General features: G+C 38.5%; 1 protein-coding gene across 2 annotated transcripts in view; it reads left to right on the forward strand.

The window, feature by feature from the left end:
• RNF111 (ring finger protein 111) overlaps positions 1-27,166 on the forward strand; it is a 108,183-nt gene that overhangs the window by 36,962 nt on the left and 44,055 nt on the right. For both annotated transcript variants that reach the window (XM_036255859.1, XM_036255867.1), the window contains exon 2: positions 17,120-18,012. In XM_036255859.1, the coding sequence (XP_036111752.1) occupies positions 17,139-18,012 (874 nt within the window). In that variant the 5' untranslated portion in view covers positions 17,120-17,138. The remainder of the gene's footprint in view (positions 1-17,119; positions 18,013-27,166) is intronic.

A 27,166-nucleotide genomic window follows, 5' to 3' on the forward strand; every position in this document is an offset into this window, starting at 1 on the left:
GATGCCATCTTTTAGTTTCTGCCCTATTTTGTCCAGGATTGATGGTCATTTCTAGTCATTAAGGAGTAATTTTATGCCTAGTCAAGATTCCCAGAAACATCAGAGGCATATATTTGATTTTTATTTATGTATTTTTAATGTTCATCTGAGGATATTTTTCCATTGATTTTCAGATAGAGTGGGGGGAAAGGAGAGAGAGAGAGAGAGAGAGAGAGAGAGAGAAACATCGACGTGAAAGGGACACATCGAGTGGTTGCCACCCGCACAACCCAACCAGAGCCAGGGACAAACAGCAACCGAGGTATGTGCCCTTAGCGGGAACTGAACCCGGGTCTCACTGAACCCGGGTCTTTCTGGACCTCAGGCTGACGCTCTAGCCACTGAGCCAAACTGGCCAGGGCAGAACCTACCTCATTTTAAAAGGCTACTTGAAACAGTTTATTTTATGGGTACACCCTAATTTTATCTTGGTTGTACGAATTGAAGCTTGATTAAATAAAGGGGAAAAAAAAACCCACTTGAGTTTTCTTCACTTCTGCCCTTTCAGTTGTATATGTAACTCTGTATAGTTACTATTTTTTTAAATATGTTTTATTGAGTTTTTTTTTTTTTTAGAGAGAGACACACATCCATCAGCTGCCTCCTGCATGCCCCCTACTGGGGTTTGCAGCCCCCAGCCCTGATTGGGAATCGAACTGGGGCCTCTCAGTTCATAGGTCAGCGCTCAGTCCACTGAGCCACACCAGCCAGGCTGTACAATTACCATTTTTAAATTAAATGTTGATTATTTGAAAGTTCCAGTGAACAAAATGATGAGAAACTAAATGCAAACAATATGAATTTGAATTAATTTTTATATTTATCTATTTAGACTATTAAAAAAACAAAATGTTGCCTGGCCAGTGCGGCTCAGTTGTTTGAGTGTCGTCCCATGGACTGAGAGGTCCCGGTTCAATTCCTGGTCAGGGCCATATGCCCAGGTTGTGGGCTCGATCCCTAGTAGGGGGCGTGCAGGAGGCAGCAGATCGATGTTTCTCTCTCAACATTAATGTTTCTATTTCTCTCTAAAAAATTAATAAAAACATATTTAAAAAATTAAAAAAACATAGTGTTTTTAAAGGCTTAACATGTCCATGGTGATGGTGTTTATGTTTTTATATTTTAAAAAATTATGGCTTAGTTCTAATTTGTATCAGAGCCAATTTGGGGTCTTGACTCATTCAGAAACAAAATATCTCTCTTTTTTTATCCCCACCCAAGGATATGTTTTCACTGATTTCAGAGAGGAAGGGAGGGAGAGAGAGAGAGAGAAATATCGATTTGAGAGAGCAGCATCTGTTGGTTGCCTGCTATACATGACCTGACCAGGTATGGAACCTGCAACATTTTGGTGCATGGGATGATTACCTGGCCAGGCCACAAATGAGGTGTCCTTTAACCTATGAGGATTGCCTTATATCCTGTTGTTCAGTTTTATAATTATTTTGCGCATGAGTCTTTTTTCATTTATTCTTTGAGATTTTCTTGATAGGATATAATTAGCAATATCTTTATATCTCATATTGCATGTTGCAATATAAATTTCAGAGTCCAGGTTTTCATATCTGAAATATTAGACATTTGTGCAGTATATGCCTTATGATTTGTAGGACCATCTTCCTAACTAGTTGAAACTGACTCCCACATGCTCTCCAGGCTTGTCAGGATAGATACACCCTTTGTTTTGCTACTGGCTCTGATAATACAATCATGGCTAGTGCAGTACACTGTATAATATATTTAACTCCACCCAGTTTGTACTGATAGGAGACCTAAATAGATGTTAGATATGTTTTACTTTGATGACTAATACTTAGGGACTTTAGAATACTTTAAGCAAGACAAACAAGAAAATAAGTGTATTGAGCAATAAAAACATGTTATTTGAGAGATATTTATCTTTTTCTAAAAGTAGGGTATCTAGTATTAGAAATTAGGGAGCTGAAACATCCAGCTCCTCAAACTTTTATTCTTCACAATAGAGAAGAATCTATAGAATTATTTGCTTTCACAGGTTTTGTGCCAAAGAAATTTAGTCCTGTATTTCTATATTTTAAGGTTTGGTAGGAGCAGTGGGTTTTATGCCCTTCTTTGACTCTGAGGATTTCATTTATTTGTATGTGTAAAAGTGAAGGTCTTGAACATTATATGTTTTATATATGTAATTGCTCCTCTAGAAAAGATAATAATAATAGCCATTTTGCCAGGTACTCTGCTAGGTACTCTCATTTAATCCTTAAAGATATTTTACAAGGATAGTTATTATTATTATCCTAATTTTATAGATGAGAAACAGTGTTAGGGAGTTTAAGAAATCTGCCCAAGGTTATACAGCTAATTAGGGCAGAATCAATACTTGAGTGATAGTTATCTTTGCTTGACTATTTGTACTCCCTTTTCCATGTCACTTCAACATGGAAAATCACTTTCTCTCCTTATTACTCAATATCCTTTGTTTCATTTTCCATAGTTCTTAGATTTGGTACAGTATATAAAGAATCCTACTTTGCGAAAATTCATTTATCGCGGTAGAGTCTAGAACTGATTAATCGTGATAAACGAGGGCTGACTGTAGCTCTTTTTTTTTTTTAAATCTTCACCAGAGGACATTTTTAGATAGAGCAGGAGAGAAGGGGGGGAGAGAGAGAGAGAAACATTGACGTGAGAAAGACATATCGAGTGGTTGCCACCCACACGACCCCAACCAGGGCCCGGGACACACTGCAACCAAGGTATGTGCCCTTAGCAGTAACCGAACCTGGGACCCTCCAGTTCGTAGGCCGATCCTCCAACCACTGAACCAAACTGGCCAGGGCTGTAGCTCTTTTTTGCTTAATTTCCTCTTGCTTCCTAGAATATTTTGAAAATATTTTAAAACATTTCATAGACTTGAAATCTTCCTCTTGATTTGGTCATTCAGCTAGCTTTCGACCCTAAGTCATGTGAGGTCAAGTATGTGCTTAGGGTGGACAAAGACTCTTCATTCACTCTGAGAGTAAGTTTTAGCTGAGGATGGTCAACCCATGTGAAAATCTCTAATTGTAGCCCTGGCCAGTTTGGCTCAGCGGTTAGAGCGTCGGCCTGCGGTCTGGAGAGACCCGGGTTCGGTTCCCGCTAAGGGCATGTACTTCGGTTGCAGTTTGTCCCCGGCCCTGGTTGGTCGTGCGGGTGGCAGCCACTCGATGTGTCCCTTTCACATCGATGTTTCCCTCTCTCTCTCTTCCTCTCTCTCCCTCCCACTCTATCTGTACAAAAAATGGAAAAATATCCTCGGGTGAGGATAAAAAAAAAAAAAAAAGAAAATCTCTAATTGTAAATGTGGTCCTCTCTATGCTTTTCATTTCCTTCTTACTTTCTCGGAGGAGATAATGATCCTGGGCAGACGTCTCATAAGGCAACGTTTAGACCTTGACAGTTTTAAACTCTGTTGAACTGTATACCTTTATTCCTTTTAATACCATGAGCAATCATATCCAGAGCAACATCTATTGGTGGATGTCCTGAATCTCCTCACATGGATATCCCATGTCTACTTCCTTTCAAGTCATTGTCTCTTTGAATATCTGTTTAGAATAAGGAGTAGAATGAACATCTTTGGATTTAGGTCTCTTTATTAATTTCTTTACTCTCCATGTAAATCCTTGTTCATTCAGTGACTTTTTGAAAATTTTTTTAGCCTCACCTGAGGGACATTTTTTAAAATTTTTTGTTCAGATAGCGTGGGAGGAGAGAGAGAGAGAGAAAAACATCGATGTGAAAGGGACACATCGAGTGGCTGCCTTCCGCATGGCCCAACCAGGACCAGGGACAAACTGCAGCTGAGATGCGTGTCCTTAGCGGAACTGAACCCGGGGTCTTTCTGGACCTCTGGCCAATACTCTAACCACTGAGTTAAACCAGCCAGGGCTCATTCAGCGACTTTTAAAGGCAACCATACTACTGACTGCATGACTCTAGCAAATAATAGGACATGCCCCATTATATCATTGTGGAACCATCCAGTGAATCTTTATCCTTACTTCTTTTTATGCAGAAGGGTGTCAAGATTTTACTTTGGTTCTAGGAAAAGTAAAGAGAAATTCTGAGGTGCTTAATATAAAAAGAACTATAAAAAGTCTTCTGGAGGACTGTGGATAACTGAGAATCTTTGAAGGTGAAGAGAACTAGGATGTTAGTTTCCCATTTTATAATTGAAAATATTTGCTAGTATTTTTGGGTCACATTGAATTTTCTATTCATTTTTGCATAATAGATACAATATGGTTGTTTTTAAGTTCTGTACATCTCTTTAAATTTGATATGCATTATTAAATCTTTTTACCCCTATTATGAGTGGCATATTTTTGTTATTCTGTAACATTTTCTAAATAGATCCTGTTTGGCCCTGGCCGGTTTGGCTCAGCGGTTAGAGCGTTGGCCTGCGGTCTGGAGAGACCCGGGTTCGGTTCCCACTGGGGGCACGTGCCTTGGTTACAGTTTGTCCTCGCCCCGGTTGGGTCATGTAGTTGGCAACCACTCGATGTGTCCCTTTCGCGTCGATGTTTCTCTCTCTCTCCCTCCCTCCCCCTCCATCTGAACAAAAAAAAATATCAAAAGAGTGTCCTCGGGTGAGGATAAAAAAAAAAATTAAATAGATCCTGTTTGTTTAAAGGAAAATCATTGGTTATTGGAGTATGATTGTGGTAAAAATCTGTTTAACTGGCCTGTCTTGCTGTTTCTAGTGGTTTTCCTGCTGATCTCATCTGCAAATAATGACAAAAAAAAACAAACAAACTTTCTTTTTAACATTTATGTCAATCTCCTTGTTTGAATTACTTGACTAGTCTTTCCAGAACAGTATTATATGGTAATGAAATTTTTTTGTTGTTGATTTTAAGGAGAATGCCTATAGTGTTTCACTATTAACCATCAGGATTTTTTTTTTCTTCTGAATTGTGCAGTCCAAACAAAGTGTGTGTGAGTAGAATCCAGTTTTTTTTGGTTTGAAGATTTATGTTTTAACCCTGGACCTTAATGTCCTTAGAGACATGAAAAGTGGAGTCTTGATTTTCTGGAAGATGCAACCACTTTTCTATTTAATAATTATGAATCAAGAAGTAGCCTGTTGCCCTGGCTGGTTTGGCTCAGCAGTTGGAGCGTCGGCCTGCGGTCCCGAGAGACCCGGGTTCGGTTCCCTCTAAGGGCATGTACCTCGGTTGCAGTTTGTCCCCAGCCCTGGTTGGGTCATGCAGGTGGCAGCCACTTGATGTGTCCCTTTCACATCGATGTTTCTCTCTCTTCCTCTCTTTCCTTCTCACTCTATCTGAACAAAAAAATGGAAAAATGTCCTCGGGTGAGGATTAAAAAAGAAAAGAAAAGAAAAGAAGTAGCCTGTAGACCAGGTTCCAGTTTTAGAGGAGAAAATCTCTTGGTTTCCTGCTGTTCTCTTTTTTTGTTGTTAATCCACACCTGAGAATATTTTTCCATTGACTTTTAGAGAGAGTTGGGAGGGAGAGATGGAGGGAGAGAAGAGGGAGAAAACATCTCTGTGAGAGAGAGAGGCTGATTGGTTGCCTCCCACATGACCCCAGCTGGGGCCCAGAATCAAACCTGCAACCCATGTACGTGTCCTTGACCAGACTCAAACCCATGACCCTGCAGTCCGAGGGCTGACGCTCTAACCGTTGAGCCAAACTGGCCAGGGATCCTACTGTTCTTTTTTTGATCAGTTTTATTTATTTGAAGGACTTGTTGGACCCTCAAATATAAGATACAAGTCTTCTCTGATTCTAGAGCTTCTATAACTGAAAATTGGGCCATGGTAAATGTTCAGTAAGAAGTCTTAGACATTATTATTACATAATTTTGTTATAACTATTATTGTCATTCTTCATATTCTCCTCTTTCCTGTCCTGGTGATTGGCATTACCATATTCTTAGCTACCTAAGCCAGAAATGTAGCTGTCAGTTTTTACTTTTATCCATTCATTCTTTTACTGATTAATGCAATGAAAATATATTAATTATGTGCCTACTGTGTACCAGTCTACTTTTTAGGTGCTAGAGAACAGGCAGTGAATAGGGGAGACTGCTTTCTTGGAAATTGCATTCTAGTGAAGGGGACCTGTACAATATACAGTATATAGGCTAATGAGATCATTGTAGTTATTGGCAAGTTAAGTACTTTAAAATATCAAGATGTGCGTCCTTGCTGATGTTACTCAGTGGTTAGAGCATTGGCCCACCGACTAAAGGGTCTCAGGTTCGATTCCCAGTCAAGAGACATGTACTTGGTTTGCAGGTTTGGTTCCTGGTCCTGGTTTGGGCACGTGCAGGATGCATCCAATCAATGTGTCTCACATTGATGTTTCTCTCTCTCTCTTCCCTCCCCCTCTTTCCCTCCCACTCTCTAAAAATCAATGAAAAAAAAAATCCTTGGGTGAGGATTAACAACAAAAAATCAAGATGTGATATTGAGTGATGGGAAAAAGAGGTTGGTTCTTTGATTTTTTTTTTTTAATCTTCACCCAAGGACATTTTTGCATTTATCTTCAGATAGAGCGGGAGGGAAAGAGGGAGGAAGAGAGAGAAAGAGGAACATTGATGTGAGAGAGACACATTGATTGGTTGCCACCCACATGACCCCAACTGGGGCCGGGGACGAACCGCAACCGAGGTACGTGCCTTTAGTGGGAACCGAACCCGGGACTCTCTGGTCTGGGGCCAACACTGTAACGTAACCGCTGGGCCATACCGGCCAGGGTGGTTCTTTGATTTATTTTTTTTTAATCCTCACTTGAGGACACTTTTTCACTTTTTGTTCAGATAGAGCGGGAGGGAGAGAGAGGAAGAGAGAGAGAGCGAGCGAGAGAGAGAAACATCGACACGAAAGGTACACATTGAGTGACTGCCACCCAACCAGGGCCGGGGACAGACTGCAACTGAGGTACATGCCCTTAGCGGGAACCGAACCCTGGTCTCTCTGGACCGCAGGCTGACGCTGTAACTGCTGAGCCAAACCGGCCAGGGTGGTTCTTTGATTTTTAAAATATGTTATTATTTTCCAGTCAGTGGACTGAGAGTTGTCCCATGGACTGAGAGGTCCTGGTTCCATTCCCGGTCAGGACACATGCCCTGGTTTCGGGCTCGATTGCCAGTAGGGGATGTGCAGAAGGTAGTTGATCACTGTAGCTCTCTCACATTGATGTTTCTATCTCTCTCTCTCCTCCTTTCTCTTGCTCTAAAAAAATCAATAAAAACATTTAAAAACATTTTAAAGGGGGGGGGGTGGGAGGGAAGAAGGGGGAGAGAGAGAGAAACATTGATAGGCTGCTTCCTGCACGCCGTCTACAGGGGATCAAGCCTGCAACTCTTTGTATATGCCCTGACTGGGAATCAAACCAGTAACTTCTTGGTGCATGGGATGACGCTCATCCTTTGAGATACACCAGGCAGGGCAAGAGGTTGGTTCTTTAAATGAAGTGTGTGTTAGTTCAGGTTCTCTGAGAAACATTAAATGTGCAAAGATGTTGGGGGAGAGTGGTGGTAAAATATATACATAATATAAAGTTTACTATCTTGCCCGGCTGGTGTGGCTCAGTGGATTGAGTATCATCCCATGGACTTAGAGGTCCTGGTTCCATTCGTGGTCAGGGCACATGCCCAGGTTGTGGGCTTGATCCCCAGTAGGGGGCTCAAAGGAGGCAGCCAATCAATATAGCTTTCTCACATTGACATTTCTGTTTCTCCCTTACTCTCTCTCTCTCTAAAAATATCAATTAAAATATTTTTAAAAATAAAATAAAATTGATTATTTTAACCATTTTAAGTGCATAGTTTGGCATTAAATACACTCACATTGTTGTGCATTCATCCACGCCCAGAATTTTTTCATTTTCCCCAACTGAAACTTTTACCCATTCAACACTAACTCTTATTTCCCCATCCCTCTAGCCCTTGGCTACCACCATTCTACTTTGTCTCCGAATTTGATAACTCTAGGAACCTCATATAAGTGGAATCATACAGATTTTGTCCTTTGTCACTGGGTTATTTAACTTTTTCATCAAGGGTCATTCATATTGTAGCATGTGTCAGAATTTCCTTCCCTTTTTTTTAAAGAATATTGTTTTAGAGCAGCTTTCTTTTTTTTCTTCTAAGACTTTTTTTTTTTAAGAGCAGTTTTGGGTTTACATCAAAATTGGGAGAAAGGTATAGAGATTCCTCATATACTCCCAGCCCACACATGCATAGCCTACCTTTATCAACATCAATCACCAGAATGGTACATTTTTTACCGAAGATATACCTAAATTGACCCAACATAATCACTCAAAGGTCCATAGTTTACCTTAGGGTTCACTCTTGGTGTTGTATAGTCTATGGCTTTAGACAACTGTATAATGGCACATATCCATCATTATAATATCAAATAGTATTTTCACTGCTCTAAAAACCCTGTGTACTCTACTTTTTATCATCCCTCCAACCCCTGCACTGCAACAGCTGATCTTTTTATTGTCTCCATAGTTTTGCCTTTGCCAGAATATCATATAGTTGGGATAATACAGTATTGTAACATTTCAGATCGACTTCTTTCACTTAATAATATGCATTTGCGTTTCCTTCACATCTTTTCGTGGCTTGATAGCTTCATTCCCTTTTATTTTTTAATCCTCACCCGAAAATACTTTTCCATCTATCTTCAGAGTGGGAGGGAGGGAGGGAGAGAGAAACAAACATTGATGCAAGAGACACATTTACTGGTTGCCTCCCGCATGACCCTGACTGGCTAGGGTTGGAGACCAAACTGCAACCAAGGCATGTGCACTCGATCTGAATTGAATCCGCAACACTTTGGTCCATGGGCCGACACTCCAACTGCTGAGCCAAACTGGCCAGGGCAATAGCTTCTTATTAGCACTGAAGAATATTTCATTGTCTGGATATACCAGTTTATTTACCTTCTGTAGGACATTTTGGTTCCTTCCAAGTTTTACCACTTACGAGTAAAGCTGCTATAAACATCTGTGTACAGGTATTTTGTATGGATTCTTTTTGTTTTAAGGCTGAATAATATTTTATTGTATGTATACCACATTATCTATTCGCCCATCCTTGGACAGTTGGATTGCTTTCACCTTTACACTACAGTTGGCCCTCGTGTATCACGGTTAATCACTTTCCAGACTCTATTGCAATAAATGAATTTCCACGAAATAGGATTCTTTTATTTATACACAGTCATTCCCTTGCCACTTCATTCTTCGACTTTCGCGGCTTCACTCTATCGCGGTTTTTTCAAATACTACCATGATAAAGTGAAGACGCGATAGTGAAGCCGCTCGAAGCGTGAAGTGGTGAGGGATGACTGTATTGTAAATAATGCTGCTGTGAACGTGTGTGTACCATCTGTTCAAGGCCCTGCTTTCTTTTATATACATACCAGGAAATAGAATTGCTGAATTGTATGGTAATTCTTGTGTTAATTTTTTTTTTTTTATCCTCACCCGAGGACATTTTTCCATTTTTTGTTCAGGTAGAGTGGGAGGGAGAGAGAGGAACAGAGAGAGAGAGAGAAACATCGACGTGAAAGGAACACATCGAGTGGCTGCCACCCGCACGACCGACCAGGGCCGGGGACAAACTGCAACCGAGGTACGCGCCCTTAGCGGGAACCGAACCCGGGTCTCTCAGGACCGCAGGCCGACACTCTAACCGCTGAGCCAAACCGGCCAGCGCTTGTGTTAATTTTTTAAGGAATTGCCATACCCTTTCCCACAGTTGCTCATCATTTTTCATTCCCATCAGCAGTTCACAAGGGTTCCAGTTTTTCCACATCCTTACTAATACCTTGTTTTTTTTGTGTGTGTGTTTTTTAAATAATTGCCATCATAACGACTGTGAGATGGCATCTTAATTGCATTTTACCTTTCCCTAATGATTAATGAAGTCATTGAACACTTTTTCTTGTGTTTATTGGCCATTTGTATATCTTTGGAGAAATGACTGTTCAAGTCCTTTACCCATTTTTTAATCAAGTTATTTTTGCTGTTGTTGAGTTCTGTATATATTCTGGATGTGATTTTCTTGTCAGATATATGATTTACAAATATTTTCTCATATTCCATGAGTTACCTTTTTTCACTCTTGGTACATTTTATTGCATTTCATGTATGCTGCATTTTTTACAAATTGAAGGTAAGACCCTCTACCAGCAAAAAGATTATGACTTACTGAAGGCTCTGGTGATGGTTAGCATTTCTTAGCAATCAAGTATTTTAAAAATATTTTTAATTGATTTTTTTTGAGAGAGGAAGGGGGAGAGAGAGAGAGAGAGAGAGAGAGAGAGAGAGAGAGAGAAACATCGATGTGAGAAACATCCTTCAGCTGCCTCCTGCAGGCCCCACACTGGGAATTGAGCCCACAACCCAGGTATGTGCCTTGACTGGGAATCGAACTAGGACTTCTCAGTCCATGGGACGACGCTTAATTCACTGAGCCACACCAGCTGAGCTCAAAAGTATTTTAAAATTAATGCATGTAAAATATATATATATATATATATATATATATATATATATATATATATATATAGTTTAAAGACCTAATACTATTGCACACTTAGTAGAGTACAATATAGTGTAAACATAACTTTTATATGCACTGGGAAACCAAAAAATTTATGTGACTTGTTTTTATTGCAAAGCTCTCTTTATTGTGGTGGTCTGGAGCCCAACCTACAATATCTTTGATATATGTTTGTATTCTTGGATGCACAATGTGCAAGGATTTGTTAGGGGGATGTATGAGCCTATGAGAGAAAATGAGGAAGGCAATGGAGAAAACTGATTCATCAGACTGTGATGCAGATCTGACCCTGAGTGAAAGAGGAAAGAAAGATTCGGTGAAGTCGAAGGAAGTTTCAAACAAGGCCATCAGGGAGTCCTAGTCAGCCATTGAAGGAGTCCTGTGTCTCCAAGGACATGCCTTACTTAGTATCCTTGTCACACTCAGTCATTAGCCAGGTGCAGCCTGTGAGAAGTGTAACTTGGGCTTGGATTTCAGAGCATATAAGCTAGGGCTCTTGATCAATGAAGCTCTCCTTAGTTGGAAGTCTGAAAGCCACATTCCCTTTGCTGTCACAGGGTGGTCAGAGAAAACCTCTCCAAAGAAGTGACATTTAAGCCAAGACCTGAATGGTGAGCAGAAGTTAGATTTTCAAAAATATTTGGAAGCAGCATTTTAGGCATGGGGAACACAAAGTGCAAAGGCTCTGAGACGGAGAAATCTTACTGTGTTTAAGGATGGAAAGAAGGTCAATTTGGCTGCAATCTAGTGAGTAAAGAGGTGAGGTGGTAAGAGAGAGATGGGATTGAGATTATAAAGGGTCTTGTAAACTGTGGTAAAGAGTTTGGATTTAATTTTGAGACATTTGGAAATCACTGGAAAATTTTTAGCAGGATTGTGTTATGTGATTTATAATCTTAGAGTACACCCAAGTTACTAAATAGAAATGAATTATTGGTAAAAATAAGAAAATTAGGAACCTGTTCCACAGTAGTACAAGCAAAATATTATGATAGTTTGGACTAACATGGTAGCAATGAGTATTTTTTATCCAAATGTTAACAAAATCCTAGTAATCCTGTTTTCATTATCTCTGGATTTTGTGCTTGCCCTGTTCCAGTCACTCGTCCCTTATTGTTCTTATATTTTATTATCTTATATTGCAATAACCTTTTAACTGTTTTTCATTCTGCAGACAGTTTTGGCCCACTTCAGTCCATTTTCACACAGTACCAAATGATCCAAGTAAAGTGCAGCTATCATGATGTAACTTTCTAGCTTAGGATTTTTTCTTTCTTTTTTCATCCTCACCCGAGGACATTTTTTCATTTTTGTTCAGATAGAATGGGAGGGAGAGAGAGGAAGAGAGAGAGGAAGAGAAAGAGAGAGAGAGAGAGAGAGAGAGAGAGAGAGAGAGAGAAAGATCGACGTGAAAGGGACACATTGAGTGGCTGTCTTCTGCAACTGGGGCTGAAGACAAACTGCAACTGACATACTGGCCTTTAGTGGGAACTGAACCCCCTGTCTCTATGGACCGCGGGCCAAGGCTCTAACTGCTGAGCCAAACCGGCCAGGGCTGGTTTAGGATTTTTTGAGGCATGCTCATTGTCTTACATTTTAGAATGGCTCGCCTCTTTGTTTCAGCTACCCCCCACCTGTACTGTTAGCCCCTTGTCTAACTCTTATTTATCCCTCAATTTATGAATTCTTCCTGAAGCCTTCCCCATTCACCATCCCTAATATCTTGTGTAAATGTCCTTGCAGTGGACATATTTCCAGTTTATTTTCTGGTAATCTTAAACTTTTATAGAAAAATACAACACCAGCCCTGGCCGGTTTGGCTCAGTGGTCAGAGCGTTGGCCTGTGGGCCAAAGGGTCTCAGGTTTGATTCCCGGTCAAGAGCATGCGCCTGGGTTGCAGGTTTGATGCCTGGTAAAGGTTGTGTGGGAGGCTTCCAGTTGATGTCGCTCTTTCTCTCACATCGATGTTTCTCTCTATCTTCCTCTCTTCATTTTACTCTATCAGAAAAAAAAAATTCAAAACCATGTCATGAATTTCTATTAAAATATTTTTCCTTTAAAAGCTCTATAAAATTAATCATTACATTTTTATTTATCAAGTATTTATATTTATCATTGGTAGTGAAGGTTGAATAATAATGACTGTTTTTAAACAAGTTTAGAAGTAGAGTTTATCAGAGTTGTATTGGTAATCTCAGTGGGTTTTTACTCACCTTATACTAACATAAATTTAATTTATAATGTAATTTGCCAAATCTTAACCCTAATTTTTATTTTTGAAAGTTAGCACGTTTAACTATTTGTACTTTTTTTGTACAAGATTTATAACTGGTTTTCCTACACTAATATCAGGAGTAATTGGTATGCTGCCATTGTACCAGTAGCAAAAAAAGATTGAATCAAACCAGTACAAAGAGGAGGGACTAGTATTAGAGTTTCAGTATTGAAACAATGTATAATAGCAAAAAAGTCATACTTTGGCCAAGGAGTTAGGTATACCTATCTAGTACATACTTGCCTCCTTTATAAATTACATCAGCCATTAAATTTTACAGAAATAAAAGACTAGATTAAGATTTGATCAAATAGCAAATAGTTCAGAACATTCTTTATTGATCCTTTGTGTTAGTTTTGCTGCCTTTTTAGTTAAAAAATGTAGTACTGATATTTATTTTTTTCCATGAACTTACTCCTCTTTTTCTCAATTCAAAATAGAGCATAAAGTTTTACTGCCTGGTGGGGAACATCTCAGATAATATGGGATGTTAATTTTGCATTTATTGACTGCATGACATAACTCAGAGAACAGTTTCTGTTGTATAGACACACGCCACACTGTATACCACCTCTTTCCCTTACTCCTCCAATCCTCCAGTTGAGCAGGACACACACACACCAAAAAACAGAACAGAGTTAACCACAAAGAGATCATTGTTTTGGCTTTGGGGCACAAACTGATGGAAAAGAAATTGAACTTAGTAAATTATACTATGAATCACTTCTTTGTAAATTCACTTACAGATTCCTGTTCTCAGAATTTATCTGTCCTTTTGGCAAGTTTTCATTGCCTCTCAGGATGTCCATTACCAAGACCCAGAGGGTGACTTAGTAACTAAGGATGAGGAGCCTAAAACAATTTTTTTTTCTTTAGCATAAAAAGACTTCTCAGAGACCCAACTCAACACAACTCCTGGGAGACATGGACTTCTGGAAGAACCCCAGATCTCTCCAAATGACATGACTTTTGATACTGTTCACAAGAGGGGTTCATACTTATCTGATGCCCAGAAAACTTGATATTTGCCTTCTTGATTTTTTGGCAACAGTTTTTTTGAGATACAATTCATATACTGTACAATTCTCCCTTTTTAAGGATGCAATTCAGTGGTTTTTACAGTAATCACAGAGTTGAACAACTGTTACTACAATTTTAATTTTTTTTTTTTTTATCCTCACCTGAGGACATTTTTTTCATTTTTTGTTCAGATAGAGTGGGAGGAGGAGAGAGGAAGAGAGAGAGAGAGAGAAACATCTACGTGAAAGGGACACATCGAGTGATTGCCACCCGCACAACCAACCAGGGCCGGGGCAAACCGCAACCGAGGTACGTGCCCTTAGCGGGAACCGAACCCAGGTCTCTCTGGATCGCAGGCCAACGCTCTAACCGCTGAACCAAACTGGCCAGAGCGCTACAATCAATTTTAAAACATTGTCAGTTTACCAAAAATGAACCCTATACTTTTTGGCTTTCACACTTCATTCCTTATAATATCCCCAACCCTAGACTACTAATCAATCTACTTTCTATTTCTATAGAGTTACCTATTCTGGACATTTCTTATAAAAGGAATCTTACCATATACAATCTTTTATGACTGGTTTCTTTTACTTGGCTTGGTGTTTTTGAGGTTCATATCGTACTATATAGCATGAATCAGCACTTCATTTCTTTTAATTGAGTAATAACTCAATATATGGATCTGTGTATCATTTGATGAACATCTGTGTTGTTTACACTTTTTGGCTGTTGTGGCTAATGGTGCTGTGAATATTTGTGTGTAAGTTTTTTGTGGATGTATATTTTCATTTTTCTTGGGTATACACCTAAGAGTAGAATTGCTGGATTATGTAGTAACTCTGTGTTTAATCTTTTGAGGAACCTGTGAACTGCTTTCCAGAGTACCTATACCATTTTACATTCCTACCAGATATGTATAAGGGTTCATTGCCAAAACACTTGGTATTATCTGTAGTTTTTTGTTCTAACCATCGTAGTGAGCCTCCCCCGACCTTGAATTTTAAATCACATGTACTTGTACCTTATTTTTGTAACTTGTGTTTTCTTATATTTAATTATGGTGATTCCTGTCTGACTGGCTTCCTTTTGTAATTTGTGCATTGCTGTGCCCATATGTTCACTCATTTTTGTGTTCTTCCTTTACTATTTATCCTGCTGAACTCCATACAGGGCTTGATGACTGATCTTGGATACAGCAACTTCTGCCCTTGTAAATAAAATTGAAGATAGAAGTGTTTATTTTTATAGAAATAAGCTGTTTCGCCCTGGCCAGTTTGGCCCAGTGGTTGAGCGTCAGCCTGTGGACCAGAGAGTCCCAGGTTCAGTTTCCGCTAAGGGCATGCACCACACACACAAAAAAATTCATGCTGTGAAAAGAAGATTAAAAAAAAAAATAAAAGAAATGAGCTGTTTCTTTTTTTAATTATGGTCATCTGTTCTGATAATAGTTATATACTAAAATATAGTGTGAGACCTGTGAGATTGTATATTTTTGTAACTGTCATTTGTGGAGAAGGAAAAAACTTTCTACTAAATATCTTTTCCACCTCTTTTTAGAAAGTAGTTTAAAAGTGCATGTTAAATACAAAAATAATCTATGGTGTTAGAAGTTACGATAATGATTACAATTCTTGGTGGGTAAAGTGACCAGAAGGGGATTTCTGTAGTGCTGGTTATCTTATATTTCTTTAAAAAAAAATTTTTTTTTTCCCTTTATTGATTTTAGAGAGAGAGGAAGTGAGAAGGAGAGAAAGATAGAAACATCGATGAGAGAGAGAACATCTATTGGCCGCCTCCTGCATACCCCCTACTGGGGATTGGGTCCGCAACCTGGGCATGTGTCCTGACCAGGAATCAAACCAGCGATCCCTTGGTGCATGGGTCATTGTTCAACCACTGAGCCACACTGGCGGACTCTTTTTTTCTTTTTTTAAATCCTAACCCGAAGATATTTTTTCATTGTTTATTAGATCGAGTGGGATGGAGGAAGGGAGAGAGAGAAACATCTGTGTGAGAGAGACACATTGATTGGTTGCCTCCCGCATGACTCCGACGGGCCAGAGATCGAATCTGCAACCATAGTATGTGCCCTTGACTGGGAATCAAACCTATAACCCTACGGTCTGCAGGCTGATGCTCTAACCGCTGAGCCAAACTGGCCAGGGCTGTCTTATATTTCTTGATCTTGAAGCTTGGAGTTAATTATATAGATGTGTTCACTTTGTGAAAATTCATTGAGCTATAAACTTAGAATATGTGTGTCTATTCAATAAAAACTTTAAAATGTTAACATTGGTTAATCATTTTGCACTAGTAAAGCTCTTTACTTGTCACATTAACTACTTTTCTAATGATTATGTTCCATTTTGAGTCAGGGTATTTACAACTTTTACATTATCACCATTCTTGTATGTACATTGCATTGATGTAGAAGTTTTAATTCCAAATTCCTTTGTTCAACAGCTCATAATTTCAGAGATTAATGATTTAGATACTTAGATTAGCTGTAGGAAGTTTGATTTTATGTTCTGCTCTGCTGCTTTAAATGAATAATCTTAAGCAACTCACAGTCTGGCTTGAGTCTTACTGTCTGTATCTACAACTTTCTCGAATACAGTTGTTTGTACTGTCTGTCAGTAAATTCAGACTCTCACTAGAGAATAGTGTAGTATGAAGGAAGAAAGACCCATGGGAAAGAGAAGCTATATTCATACTGGTTCAGTATGTATAGTAATCCATCTAACATAGTAACCACCTAGATGTTCACAAATATTTAATGTAATTATCACTTTAAAATGTGATACCAGGGAAAAAATACATTGCTGACTAATCAGTCTTTTGAATTCCAGTTCTTTTATCCATTTTTTACTATAAGAGATTTTGAAAAACTTGTGTGATTTTAACCAAATATGTTGTGTTTCTAAAGGTAGGAAGACATACAGTAAAATCAGTTTTTGGTTAACAGAAGTTTTCAAGTAGGCTTATGTTCTGTGATCTTGAGTGAATTTCTAAAAATTGGGTATATGGGTAGAGATAAGAGAGAAAAATGTTTTATAAGAATAGTAAAATGACACAGTACAGCCATTTTCTATCCTGGTGAGAAAAGGTGCTGCCCTATATCAAGGATTTTTCAGTGGACTATGAGTACTCTTTAATTAAGTAGTATAACAGAACATGTTAATAATCCTTTTAATATCTTATTTTGTCTTCTAGGCCTTCCTTATAGTTTCCCATGTCTCAATGGACTCCTGAATATAGCAAGCTCTATACCTTAAAAGTGGATATGAAGAGTGAGATTACTTCTGATGCACCAAAGACACAGGAGAGTCTGAAAGGGATCCTCTTGCACCCAGAGCCCATTGGGGCAGCCAAAAGTTTTCCTACAGAAGTTGAGATGATTAATAGTAAAGTGGGAAATGAATTCTCTCATTTGTGTGATGATTCTCAAAAACAAGAGAAGGACATGAATGGTAACCAACAAGAGCAAGAAAAAAGTGTTGTGAGGAAAAAACGCAAAAGCCAGCAGGCTGGCCCTTCCTACATGCAAAATTGTGTTAAAGAGAACCAGGGAATATTAGGATTGAGGCAACACCTAGAAGCACCAAGTGATGAAGACAATGATTCCTCTTTCAGCGATTGTCTTTCTTCTCCTTCATCTAGTCTGCATTTTGGAGATTCTGATACTGTGACATCGGATGAGGATAAAGGAGTCTCTGTAAGACATTCCCAGGCAATTTTGAGTGCTAAAAGTAGAACTCATAGTGCACGGTCCCAAAAGTGGCCTCCTACTGAGACAGAATCCGTTTCAGGATTGTTAATGAAAAGACCCTGTTTTCATAGTAGTTCATTAAGGAGACTTCCATGCAGAAAGAGATTTGTAAAAAATAATTCCTCACAGAGGACACAGAAACAAAAAGAGAGGATATTAATGCAGAGGAAAAAACGAGAAGTGTTAGCCCGAAGAAAGTATGCATTGCTCCCCAGTTCTAGTAGTTCCAGTGAAAATGACCTCAGCAGCGAATCCTCTTCGAGCTCATCAACTGAAGGAGAAGATTTGTTTGTTTCTACCAGTGAAAACCACCAAAACAATCCATCTGTTCCCTCAGGTAAAAATGTTTCTTAAATTGAGTAAAACACAGAAGCTATTGCATTGTGTTTGTGCTTATTTTCTTCTACATTTTAGTGATTTCATTGTATTCAAAAGGAATATGAGGCTCTATTAACTTAAAAAAAATTTTTTTTTTCTTGATTGATTTTTATAGAGAGAGAGAGGAAGGGAGAGGGAGAGAGAGATAGAAACATTGATGAGAGAGAATATCAACTGGCTGCCTCCTGCATGTCCCCCACTGGGGATTTGGCCCACAACTTGGGCATGTGTCTTGACTGGGAATCGAACTGGCGACCTCTTGGTGCATGAGTTGATGCTCAACCACTGAGCCACACTGGCCGGGCTATTAACTTTTATTTATTTTATTTGGTTTTTATTTTATTTTATTATCACCCGAGGACATTTTGCATTTATCTTCAGATAGAGTGGGAGGGGTGGGGGAGGAAGAGACAGAAAGAAACATTGATGTGAGAGAGACACAACTGGTTGCCACCCACACGACCCCATCTGGGGCCGGGGATGGCAAACTGCAACCGAGGTACATGCCCTTAGCCGGAACCAAACCCGGGTCTCTCTGGTCCGCTGGGCCAACGCTCTAACTGCTGAGCCAAATCAGCCAGGGTTATTTATTTATTTATTTTTATCCTCACTCGAGGACATTTTTTCTATTTTTTGTTTAGATAGAGTAGGAGGGAGAGAGAGGAAGAGAGAGAGAAGAGAGAGTGTGAGAAATATCAATATGAAAGGGACACATCGAGTGGCTGCCACCCACACAACCCAACCAGGGCCAGGGACAAATTGCAACTAAGGTATGTACCTTTAGCAGAAACTGACCCCGGGTCTCTCGGGACCACAGGTTGATGTAACAGCTGAACCATACCAGCCAGGGCCATACAGGGTTATTTTTAAGCCATATAGAGAAATTACCAACTGTAGTAGTAAACAATTACTTCAATTCTTAAAATATTTTAATTTTTCTGATAAAAATTAAGTAAAGCCAGGTATTTTTTTTTATTTTTTATCCTCACCTGACATTTTTCCATTTTTTGTACAGGTAGAGTGGGAGGGAGGGAGGGAGAGAGAGAGAGAGAGAAAGAAAGAAACATTGACGTGAAAGGGACACATCGAGTGGCCGCTAGCCGCAGGACCAACCAGGGCCGGGGACAAACTGCACCCGAGGTACACGCCCTTAGTGGGAACTGAACCCGGGTCTCTCTGGACCACAGGCCGACGCTCTAACCGCTGAGCCAAACTGGCCAGGGTGGTATTTTTATTTTTGTTAGAAAACTATTTTTACCATTTAATATATGTTAAATTATATTTTGTGAATTGTTGATTTATAGTATAATTTTTATTATAGTACTTCTTTAGTATGTTTAACTTTTTTTTTAAGTATGATTTTTTAAAAATTCATTTTAGAGAGTGAGGCAAGGAGATGGAGGGAGGGAGGGAGGGAAGGAGAGAGAGAGAGAGAGAAAGAAACATCTATGTGAGAGAGAAACATTGATTGGTTGCCTGCTGTATGCATTCCAACCAAGGATTGAACCCTTGACCTTCTGGTGTACAGGCCAACGCTCCAGCCAATTGAGCTACGCTGGCCAGGGCTAGTACGTTTTCTGAATACTTTTTCAGATAGCTGTGTGATGGATTCCTTTCACATTCAACCACAGTGAAAGCAATTTCAGTCCCTAAAAAACACAATATTATTTTTCTTTTAAGTACTCTAGTCTTATTGTATACTATTAACTTGTCATGTTCTTTATAATGAAAACCAATTTCAAGTATTTGAAGGTAACATTTATTCTAAAACTGGAACACAAACATTATCCTGCCAGTGCTCAGTAGAGCATATGACTAATCAGTTAAAATGGAATTGTGGTAGGGGATTAACTGGTGTGTGCTCTCTCCCTCCCCTCAGTAATGTTATATTTAACTAGAATAAGTTTTTGTACAGACAGTCTATGAAGTAAAAGTATGTTCCATACACATCATTTTTACAGTTTGTTTTAATTTAAAAGAAGTTGAAGTGAAGTGATCTTTGAGGAATAAAGTCTGAACTGAGGGAAAGATTAATTTCTTGTGAATGTGTAAGGAAATAGGGGATAGGGAAAGCTTTTTAAAGGGTTAAGATTATGGTTTCGTTTGTTTGTTTTTTCAAATTATAAGAGAAAGTTTATTTAGAAAGTTATAGAGCTATTAGAAATGAGCCAGCTGGGTTTTGTAGACCCAGGAAACAAGTTACAGAGGGAGAAGAAGGGTCCTTGGAGCTTAGGAGAGAGAAAGGCAAAGGTAACACACCTGGTGGGAAGAAGAGGGGGAAGGGAAAGGCACAGGCATGCTCCCAAGAGGGGGAGCACTCCAGAGTATGGTTTTTAATACTGACGAAAAGCTTTCTCAGTCTTTGCCTGATGTCTTGCTTTTTAAAGGTAGAACCTGCTAGTCTTCTTTATGGATTCCTTCCTTTTCTAGGACTCCCTTTCCATATCCTGAACCAGTAACTTTGTTCTTATTTTTAGTCTTAGCCATGTTCAGTTCATTTTTTTTAACCTACCCAAATATTTGTTTTATTTATTTTTGAAATATGTTTTTATTGACTTTTTAGGGAGAGAGACACACACACACATTGATTGGCTGCCTCCTGCACACCCCCTACTGGGGATTGAGACTGAAACCTGGGCATGTGCTCTGACTGGGGATCGAACTGGGACCTCAGTCCCTGGGACAATGGTCAGTCCACTGAGCCACACCGGCTGGGCCCAAAAACTTACTTTAAAAAGAGTTTATTGAGATCATACTACAGCTAGGATGGTTACAGGAACCATTCCCTTTGGTCTTAAGGAAGAGGAAAGTGAGAATAGGAATTGTCTTGCTTAATTGTCACATTTCACATTTTTCTCATCTAGTTAGAATGTGAAGAGTTTGGGGAAAGGGTGCTGCATAGCCCAATTTCTGCTTGAAATTAGTAAGGCAGGATGGTTGGTAATGTGATGCAGAAGTTCCAAGTTGATGTTTGTTGGAGGTATGAAAATAGAGTAAATCTAGGTCAGTATCAGTATCTTTCTTTCTTTTTCTTATCCCCACCTAAGGATATTTTTTTCACTGATTTTTTTTAGAGAGAGTGGAAAGGAGGGGGGAGGGGAAGAGAGAGCGAGACATCAATTGGTTGCCTCCTGTACAATCCCTGACTGGCCAAGGATCAAACCTGCAACCCAAGTATGTGCTCTTAACTGGAAATTGAACCCATGACCCTCTAGCACGTAGGCTGACACACTAACCACTGGGCAATGCAGTATCAGTGTCTTTCGAGGAAGAAAGGAGTTCATATATTCTCAAGCATTCAAGACAAATGAAGACTCTATAATTCATTTTTAAATCTTGTTTAATACTTATTGTAGCATGTGGTATTTTTCTTTCTTGGAAGAACTATATTACGTAAACTACATTATTTTCAAATATTACCCATAAATGTTTGTCTCTGGAAATAGAAATCCAAAAGTTGAAACAAAATTCCTGATGTTTTCTGGTTTCTAGACCAGTGTTTTATATTTTTAAAAATATGATTCAATAATATTCAAATGATATGGAATTTTAGAAGTACCAAGGAAATATAAAGTAAGAAATAAAAATTTACCTCTTTTTTTTTAATCCTCACCTGAGGACTTTTTTTTGCATTATCTTCAGATAGAGCAGGAGGGAGTGAGGGAGGAAGAGAGAGAGAAACTCCACTCGAGAGAGACACATCGAGTGGTTGCCACTCACACGATCCCAATGGGGGCCAAGGACAAACTGCAACCGAAGTACATGCCCTTAGCAGGAACCGAAACCAGGACTCTCTGGTCCTCAGGCCGACACTCTTAACTGTTGAGCCAAACTGGCCAGGGGTTACCTCTTTTTCTAAGGTCCCAGTCTTACTACTTAGAAGTAATCAGTAATTTCCTTTTTCCTGAAATTATGCTTGTAAAGATGCATTTTATATAACCTTTAGTTACACGATCTCTCTGTTTATAACAAATTATATAAATTGAAATTTAATGCATTAGCTACCTGGATCATTTATCATTGGAACTTCAAAAACATTCCATTTGTAGTTGACTCTGCTTAACTATATAAAAGTGTTTAATAATATTAGTTTACTTTTTGTAGGCTTTTAAAGAAATTTCACGTACACATAAATGGAGAGAAATCACTAATAAAGTTAATATGTAGATGTAGATTTTCTTCATTGTAGAAAGGTAATGTCCTGTTGGTGAGTTAAAATAAGGGAAGTTAAAAAAAAAATCCATGGTGTTTAATTTATATATATATATATAATGCTTTTAGTTTTAAATATATAATTCCCTTTGTACTCCTACCTTAAGCTGCATCGTGTACATGATTATGAAGCAAGAATTGAAAAGGTAATTTGGAAATTCAATTTAGAATATTATTTTAAATAGCTACTTGAGTGTTGCTATTTTGTTTTCTCTGCTTATAAGATATATTTAAGCCGTTAAAAATATATCATACCTCAGTATGTCTATGTGTGTAATCTTTAGAACTTAGAAACTACTTCAAAAACGTGCATCTCATAATTGTTAAATCTTAATTTTCTTATTTAATCGATCGAACAATTTGCAAATATTCCAAAATATAAATATGATATTATGAAATATTCAAAGATAATTTACTTCAAATCAGATAATCTTTTATTGCCTCTGTGTTTATTAGTGCCTACTTTGTTCTCCTCTTTGGACTATCAGAGAATATGTTGTAGAACCTTGTCATGGGCTTGTACCTCGTCCAGATACTGGCCAGCTTTTGAAGTAGTGCAGATGTCTCATGATGTAGAGATGTATTAGAGATAAAATTCCAAGGTTGTCAAGGAATAGTACCTTGGGTGAAGGAATGTAGACTGCATAAATTTCAGTGACAAGAGTGTTGAACCATTTGTTGTCATTGTGGTAAGCAGTAGTTCAGTGAGTTGGATAAAAATGAATATAAAAATCAATGGAATACCCACATACTAGTAGAAAATATGATGAAAAAGAGAGCTCACTTACAGAAGCAGCAAAGAGAATAAAGTATATGAATAGTCTTAATAAGAGTATATTTGGCCTCTATTAATAAAATTATGTAGCATTATAGAAAGTTACATTTATAATCAAACCAAATCCTACAAATTCTTTAGAGATTTATAAAAGATGACTTTGGTAGATAACAAGATTAATTGCTGGATGAGAAAAATAGATATATGTATTTTATATATTTATATATTTTATATATTTATATTTAAGTAAATATATATATAAGACATGTCAGGGCTTTATTAATGTTGCTCCAGTCCAAATCTCAGAATTTTTTCTTTCATCTTGATTTTATAATTATGAATAATAATGAGGAAAACCTTAATCTAGGTATCAAAATAGAAGTGTTTTAGTCTTTTCAACTAATGGTATTAGGACAGCTGTCGATTCACATGCAAGAAAAATGAATTTAAACCTTTTACATCATGTTAGACACAAATTAAAATGGATCCTAGACATAAATGTAATAGCTAAAATATAAAGCTTCTAAAAGAAACATAGGAGAAATTCTTAGTGACCTTCACTTAGAGATTTCTTTTTTTTTTTTTAAATCCTCACTCGAGGATATTTTTCCATTGATTATTTTAGATAGAGTGGAAGGGAGGGAGGGAGAGATAGAGAAACATTGATATGAGAGAGAGACATCGATCGTTGCCTCCTGCATGACCCTGACCAGGCTGGAGATTGAACCTGCAACCCAGGTACATGCCCTTGACTGGGAATCGAACCTGAAACTTCAATCCAAGGGCCAACGCTCTAACCGCTGAGCAAAACCACCCAGGGCTAGGCAGAGATTTCTTAAACATGTCACCAAAAGCACGATACATGAAAGGAATTGCTAATTTGGACTTCATCAAAATTAAAGACTGCTTTAACAACATCATTAAGAAAATAAAAGACATGCTACTGACTAGGAGAAAATATTTACCAATAATGTATCTGATAAAAGACCTCGTATTGCAAATATATGAAGAACTCCTACAGATCAATAATAAAAACAAAGTCCAGGTTAAACATGGCAAAATATTTGAATAGACATTTCATCAAAGTGGCTAATAAACACTTGAAAAAATACTCAGCATCATTAGTTACGATAAAGATCAAAACCACAGTGAACTACCACTATGTAGAACACTAGAACAGCTATAATAAAAAAGAGGCAATAACAGTTATTGATGAGGCCGTAGAGAAACTGGAGCCCTCCTTTTCCTACAGCCTTCTAGGAAAACAGTTTGGCATAACTTTAAAAAGTTAAACACGCCCTGGCTGGTTTGGTTCAGCAGTTAGAGTGTTGGCCTGCGGTCCGCAGAGACCCCAGCTCGGTGTCCGCTAAGGGCACGTACCTCAGTTGCAGTTTGTCCCCAGCCCTGGTTGGGTCATGCAGGTGGCAGCCACTGGACGTGTTCCTTTCACGTCGATGTTTCTCTCTCTCCCTCCTGCTCTGTCTGAATAAAAAGTAGAAAAATGTCCTCTGGTGAGGATAAAAAAAAAAAGTTAAACATAAATTTACTATAGTACCTAGGAATTAAATTTCTAAATATTTACCCAAGAAAAAAATGAAAATACATGTATATATGGAGACTTATAGACAAATGTTTACAGAAGCTTTTTCTGTAAAATAGCCAAAAGTGAAAAAAATCCAGGTGTCCATCAACAGAAGAATGGATAAGCAAACTGTATATTCATATGATAGGCTAGTACTCAGCAATAAAAAAGAATGAGCTGCCTGGCCAGTGTGACCCAGTGGATTGAGTGTCCTCCCATGGACTGAGATCCCAGTCAGGGCACATGCCCGGGTTTCAGTCTTGATCTTCAGTAGAGCGGCATGCAGGAGGCAGCTGATTGATGGTTCTCTCTCACCGTCATGTTTCTATCTTGCCTTTACTGTCTCTCTAAAAAATCAATAAAAACATATTTTTAAAAAAAGTGATCTATTAATACAATTTGAGTAAATCTCAGAGTAAGTGCACTGAATGAAAGAAAACAGACTCAAAAGTGTATGTAATGTATGACTCTATATCTGTAGAACTCTTGAAGATACAAACCAATCCATAATGACAGAAAATAGGTCAGTTCTTTTAGGGTTATAGGGAGTGATGATGATTGACTTAAACAGGACATGCGGGATTTTTTTAGGGTGTTGGAAATGTTCTAAAACTGGAATGAGGTGATGGTTATGCTCTAAAAATTTACTGAAACCAGAGAAATGTACACTTAAAATGGGTGGAATATTTAGCTCTCAGTATTCTTATTACAAACATGATTTGTAGTTTATAAGTTTACACTTGGTTGGTTGATCTTTACATTGACAGGTGATAGTATTGAAAAGAAAGGAGTGCTTACAGACATTCAGTACCAGATTTATGGAAAAATATAGCAAGAGAAGAAATAGAGCATAATTTTTTTACTATCTTAATCAGTTTTTTAAAAATCCTCACCCGAGAATATTTTTTAATTTATCTTCAGATAAAGTGGAAGGGAGAGAAGGAGGGAGGAGAGAAAAAGAGAGAGCGAGAATCATCAGTGTGAGAGAGACACATCAATTGCTTGCCTCCTGAACGGCCCTGACCAGGGCCAGGGCCCGAAACTGCAACCAAAGTATGTGCCCTTGACCAGAATCGAACCTGCGACTCTTTGGTTTACGGGCCAACACTCTAACTGCTGTGTCAAACCAGTCAGGGCCTATCAAGTATACAGTTCAGCAATGTATTCACTATGTTGTGAAACACATCTCCAGAACTTTTTCATCTTGCAATCTGAAACTTCATATCCATTAAACAAGTTTCCTTTTCCCCCAGCCCTAGTCATCACTATTTTACTTTCTCTGTGAACCAGTGGAATCATGCAGTTCTTTTGTGTGGGTTATTTCACTTAGCATAATGTCCTCAAGGTTCATTTATGTTGCAGCAGGTGATAGTATTTCCTTTCATTTAAAAAGAAATATTTACTTTTTAATAGTGTATTGATTTTTAGAGAAAGGTGAAAAGAGAGAGAGAAACGTTGATGTGAGAGCATAACATCCATTGGCTGCCTCATCTACACCCCCTACCAGGGATTGAGCCCACAACCTGGGCATGTATCCTGACTGGGAAACGAACCAGCAACTTTTTGATGCACAGGATGATGCCCAGCCAACTGAGCTATACCTATTAGGGGCATAGTGCCTTCATTTTTTTTTTTTTATATCCTCACTCGAGGACATTTTTTGATATTTTGTTTAGATAGAGTGGGAGGGAGAGAGAGAGAGAGAAACATTGACGTGAAAGGGACACATCGAGTAGTCGCCACCTGCACAACCCAACCAGGGCTGGGGACAAACTGCAACCGAGGTACATGCCCCTAGCGGGAACTGAAGCCAGGTCTCTTGGGACCAGAGGCCGATGCTCTAACCACTGAGCCAGGGCAAAGGCCAAATAATACTCCATTCTATGCCTACACTACTTTTTTTGTTGTTGTTAATCCTCACCCGAGGATATTTTTCCATTGATTTTTTTAGATAGAATGGGTTACCTCTCGCATGACCCCAACTGTGGCCAGGGATTGAACCTGCAACCCAGGTATGTGCCCTTCGCAGGGAATTCAACCAGAGACCCTTTGGTCCTTGGGCAGAGGCTCTAACTGCTGCACCAAACCATCTAGGGCTATACCACATTTAGTTTATCCATTCATTCACTGGTGGACTTTTGGGTTGCTTTCACCTCTTGGTTACGAGCATGTGTGTGCAAATAATCTCTTTGTGAGACAATATGTTAATTTTAGGTTATGAAACTAATACCTCAGAAAAGCTGTTTGAAAAATAGAATTACCCCAATTGGAGAAAAAAAATAAAATAAAAATAGAATTACCCCGACACAAGAATCTAGGTCAAATTAGTAGATGACTTCACAGTATCATCTAAAACATATAAGAATATTTAAGGGAGGTTTCAAAATTTGAGGGAAAAGGAAGGATGTTTCAAGAAATGGTTCGGCAATAGCCAGATTGTATTTATATTCTTATCTAATACTATAAATAAAAATTGGTTCTAGATGAAATAAATAATTAAGGAAACACATTGGACCAAATATAGTATGTACCCATGCTCCATAT

The sequence above is a fragment of the Molossus molossus genome, unplaced genomic scaffold (genome assembly GCF_014108415.1).
Source record: "Molossus molossus isolate mMolMol1 unplaced genomic scaffold, mMolMol1.p scaffold_m16_p_1, whole genome shotgun sequence".
Lineage (NCBI taxonomy): Eukaryota > Metazoa > Chordata > Mammalia > Chiroptera > Molossidae > Molossus > Molossus molossus.